General features: G+C 44.3%; 1 protein-coding gene across 2 annotated transcripts in view; it reads right to left on the bottom strand.

Annotated features, from left to right (window-relative positions):
* Positions 1–4,917, bottom strand: part of FBXL3 (F-box and leucine rich repeat protein 3) — a 24,831-nt gene that overhangs the window by 14,816 nt on the left and 5,098 nt on the right. Inside the window, exon 2 of one of the 2 annotated variants that reach the window (XM_019524924.1) lies at positions 3,403–3,771. In XM_019524924.1, coding sequence (XP_019380469.1) covers positions 3,403–3,768 — 366 coding nt within the window. In that variant the 5' untranslated portion in view covers positions 3,769–3,771. The remainder of the gene's footprint in view (positions 1–3,402; positions 3,772–4,917) is intronic. The other variant, XM_019524925.1, reaches the window with a different exon arrangement.

Below are 4,917 nucleotides of genomic sequence, written 5' to 3' on the forward strand. Positions count from 1 at the left end.
CTTAATCTATGAATCTATGAATCTATGAATCTATGATAAGCCCAGGGCCTGACCGGCAGGCAGTCCGACCTGGAAGCCATGGAGAAAAGAACTCCTGAGCAGAAGGGCTGCAGCAAGGGCTGGGCAAGACCAGTGGCTTAGGGATTGAGACTGGAGAGGAGGTAGAAGTCTCAGCTGGCCTGAAAAGTAGGGCCAGGGCCTGAGGAGGGGGGCCCACAGCTCGCGAGGGGCAAGAACAAGCAAGGACCAGGGGCTGTACTCCATGAAGGGTGCAATCTGTTGGGAGGTAATGAGACCTGAGCCTAGGAGAGGCAGAGGACAGAGGCCTAACCCCTGGAGAGGCTGGGAAATAGTTGGAGGTAGTGAAACAGACAGAGGCCTGAGGCCAGGAGGGGCAGAGAATGCAGGCCTAAGCCCAGGAGGGGCTGAGACTGTGCAAGGTACAGAGGCCCAAACCTAGGAGGGGCTGGGATTGTTAAAGGAGGCCCCAGTGATGGAGACTTCTAGGTTTAGAGGCCTGCACTGCCTGGAGTTGATACTGAGACTGAAGGCCAATGGACAAGAGACTAACTGGACTGGACTGGACAATGGGGCTTAATGCCCAATGCTTAGTAATATCTGTGAGGCTTGGATATGGCTAAAAGGGGAGATGAGGCAGCCCTGATGAGCAGTGACACCTGTGTTTATCAGTATGAGATCTCACTTGGGGAGCCCTGGGACAGCCTCCCTGTTCCTAAAAGCATAATTACATCAAGGTGTGGCAGGTGAGTTGAAGGGGAGATTGTCTAAAGAAAAGAGGTGACAAGGCCTGAGGGGGGCTCCAGGGGCATCATGGCCACCCCTGCAACAGGGTCTGCACCAGCTGTCTTTGCCAAGAAACATAGGCGAGCTTAAAAAAATCCCAGAAAGGTGTGCCGTTTCTTTGGCTAAATCATCACTGTATCATCCAAAGATGTTCTATTATATATTTGTTCATACAGCTGCAATGCCCAGAGATGATGGGACAAAGCTCTCTGCCCCCCAGAATCTGGTGATGCTCCAGACTCAAAGTTTGCCAGCAAAGCTGCTCTGCGCCTGTCCCCAGTGAACACTCAGGCCCACTGGAGGCAGGTCACATCATGGCAAGCCATAGGCCCCTGGGATGCCCCCTCCCCTGCTGCAGCTCATAGGCTCTGCTCTCGCTACTGTGCCCTGTGCCCATGCCCTCACTGCTGCACTGCATGCCTGTGCAGCCCCAGGCCCACATTCAGCTCCTCGAGGGGCAAGAAACCAAAGCCAAAAGACTGAGTAAAAGCAGATGGGCTGGAGATCACAACCTAACTATTCACAGGCCACATGCAGCCTATGGACTTTAACACTTGTCCTGGTTTCACTAGAGTTTCATCTGACTGATTTCAGACCTAGTTTATTCAGGTCATTCTGGATCCTAGCGCTACCTGGAAGGGAAGTCAAACATATGACCCCTGGGCCAAATTCAGGCTGTAGAGCCCTATGATCCAGCCCACGTGATGTGTGGCTGCACCCAACATCACAGTCTCTGCACACAGCACAGGAATCAGTCTGGGATGCACACCATGTGGTGTCTGTCGGACTGACCCTGCATGCTGGCTCCGCAGCTGGTCTACATTTGACTATGCCAGAGGCAGTGCAGAGCTAGTCCAGCAACGCACTACATGCAGCATACACCCCGTGCTGCCCCAGTTCCATGTGCAGCATGCATGGCCAGCCCAGCCCTATGCACCTCACACAGCATGAGCCAATATCACACTGGGGCTTGCTCTGCCACAGTACAAGGGAACCAGGACTGCTGCAATCAGCCTGCAAAGTGGTGGTTGCCTCTATGATCTCCTCACAGAATTAGCCAGCTGCCTCCTTGAGTTGGGCAGACCTCTTTTTATATTCAAACATGATTATCTCGTAGCCTTCAAGTAAAGCATTACTGGCTGATTTAGTTCAAACCACCTTAAAACTAACTCAGTGTGGCTGTCAGGGCACCCTTAAAGGAGACAGTAAACTTGTAGGTGTACCTATTCACAAGTCTTGAAGAAACATTCTGGCCATGAACCTATTATATAAATAAGGGGATCACTCCCCTTATTTATATAATAGGTTCATGGCCAGAATGTGGTGACCAACACCCGCTCCTTTGCAGTATTAAAAAGAAAGCATAAATTACCACTGCATTGTGCGTCAGGTGTTCTCAAAGCATACCTGCTGACCCTAATGGACTTTGTTGAGGAAACACATAGTTTGGGGATCCTGTTTGTGCTTGGGCCCAAGATAAATGCTAAGCTGTACAGCACTGCAAATACTAAGATGCTTCTGAATGCTCACAGAAGCAGGCCTTAAAGCACCCCACCTTCTGAATCTGAACTTAAAAACTTCCCCAGACACCTACAGAATTTGGCAACTTCCAGCTTAGGCACCAGCCAAGAGTTTCCTGTATCATTTTCAAAACAAGCACAAACATTTATTTTAAACTTTTTTTGATTCTCAAAAACTCTTTATTTCATTTAAATTAATAGAAAACCTTTCCACTCATTAACTGTTTTGCAAATATTTCCTTGTACAGAATAAGTATTAAATCCCTGTACAGAATCTGAACTGTCAGATCCCTCTACAGCAGAAGCTAACTCAAATCAGCTGACAGGCTATATTCCCTATTAGCAGTCTGCCATTGCTGACTGCTACAATTTTTCATCCCCAGCAGTTCAAAAAAATTAATTCAGCAGTGGGAAAGAAGGGGGAAGAGCAAGGTATTAATCCCTTGCCTGCTGAAAGGGAATATGGCCCATCAACCAATTCAAGTTCCGGAGAACTCTGCACCTGAGAACTGGCTCTACTCATACAGAGGTCCAAGACAGCCTGTCCTGATGGCCTCTCTGAGAGGATAAACCACCCCCGCAGCCAGCCCTGTCCCTACTGCAGCAAGCAGCCCTGCAAGCCAGATGTCTGATACCCCTAGTTTCCAGTGACAATTGTCATAATTAATCCAGTCCAATGAGTTGTCAGATTTTTTTAATTTACATTTATTGGCAGTTCATTTCAAATAGCAATTTCTTTCTGAATTAAGGAACATATTATTGCATTCAAATGCTTTGTTCACACCTGCATATTCTCACCATTCACCAACACAGTAAAAGCTCAATTGTTTATTCATTCCAATTATTACTCAATTGATAGCAAAACATTACATCCCATAATGCCATACTTGCAGATTAGTTTTTGTATTCATTTAATTCATGAAAACTATCTTAGGATATTAAGGAAATATTATCTTAAACCATATTTACTTTAAATTAGACACAATATTAATTAACCTGTTCCATTTTAAACCCCATTCAAAATATGATTTTCAAAACACATTACTTATTTTCAAACAATATTAAAAAAAGATGTTACCTTGAAGCTAACATACTGTAGATGATTGGAATGCCTTTTAATAATTTGCTTGATGAGCTCAGGATGTGTAGCCCTCAAGTAAGATGTAGCTGGCTGATTCAGGTCAAATTCAAAGCATCTCCAGAGATCAGGCATATGAAACACTTGATTCCAGCTTCGGCAAACCTGTGATGCATGAGCACGATCAAGAAGAGGAAGGTACTGAAACACCTGCAGAATAATGTCTTGAAGCAAGTTAGCCCAGTCAGGACTTCGAGATATTTCAGTGGGTTCTTTGCTTGTAGTCTTCTGTTTCTTGGATTCTTTTCCAATCTCATCTTCTGAAGAACTACGGTTGGGCTCACTGTTTTTCCTTCCTCGCTTCATTCTATCAAAGTGAGACAGTGTCAGTCCACATATATCCCGAATATATAAAAATATTACGTACTTCAACAGAATGAAGTGTCCACAAGGTAAGTATTTTCTTTACATGATGGAGTAGCAACATTGATAAATATGGAAAATACTGAAGTGAAAAAGAATTTTTTGAGAGAGATCCTCTGAACCTGCAAATATATTTTTTTGTTTTTAGAGCTGTAAAGGAAATGCTGGGATTCACATTACCCTCCAAATGCTTTGTACCCTTCACAAATTACAATAAATACAAACAGAAAGATTGGAAAATAATATTGCTTTAAGTGCTTTTATTTCCAATTTAAGGGCACTATGTCTCCAGTCAGTTTCACTGCCTTCTTAATAGTCATTTGCACTTCCTCTCATTACTAGAATGAAAATATTTTTATGAACCACCTTACGGCTGGCTCATATGAGCACTGTTCTTAAAGCCTTACTCTTGTAAACAGGACTATCACCAGAGGCAGCAACCAGATATATGCCTGGAAAGAAAGGGGAAGAATGGTCCAAGCATATTTGGTGGTTGTGTTGTTGGCCATTCTTATCTCCCCAACCAGATAGTCTGGATCAATAAGGATACAGAAAAGCTTGATTGAATTAATATTAAAAAAAAAAATTAAAAACTCAGACTATGTATTTAACAGGCACTCTATGAAAGGACAGCTTTTAGTTACTTTAAAACAAAATATTATAGTATCACTTTCAGTACTTATGAATTATTCCTGATAAAACAGCCCCACAACTATAAATCCACAAAACAGACAATGGGATAGATAGCAAGAGCTTCCATCATCAAGCTCATCTATTTGCCTCCAATAAGACTTTGCCAGCTTCCAGAATGAATAACAGTACTGTTCCAGGCCCATTTATTCCTGCCTTATTTAAGACTGCTAAGAAGGGTAACAATCAAACACCAGCTTTTTAAATCTGCTTAACAACTGCTTTTCATAAATACTATATAGTTAAATTGTTAGGCTTGTGGCGGGGTGCAGAGATCCCACCTCAGGAACACAGCTGGGTATTCGTATCCCTCCGCTGTTTCCACCACGTGAGGCAGGCCAGTAGGGGGTGCTCCTGCGTCGAGCCGCCCACCTCCCTGCGCCCGACCACCTTCCAGGCTCC

This window comes from Gavialis gangeticus, unplaced genomic scaffold, assembly GCF_001723915.1.
Source record: "Gavialis gangeticus isolate Ggan-Ray unplaced genomic scaffold, GavGan_comp1, whole genome shotgun sequence".
In the NCBI taxonomy this organism is placed as follows: Eukaryota; Metazoa; Chordata; order Crocodylia; family Gavialidae; genus Gavialis; species Gavialis gangeticus.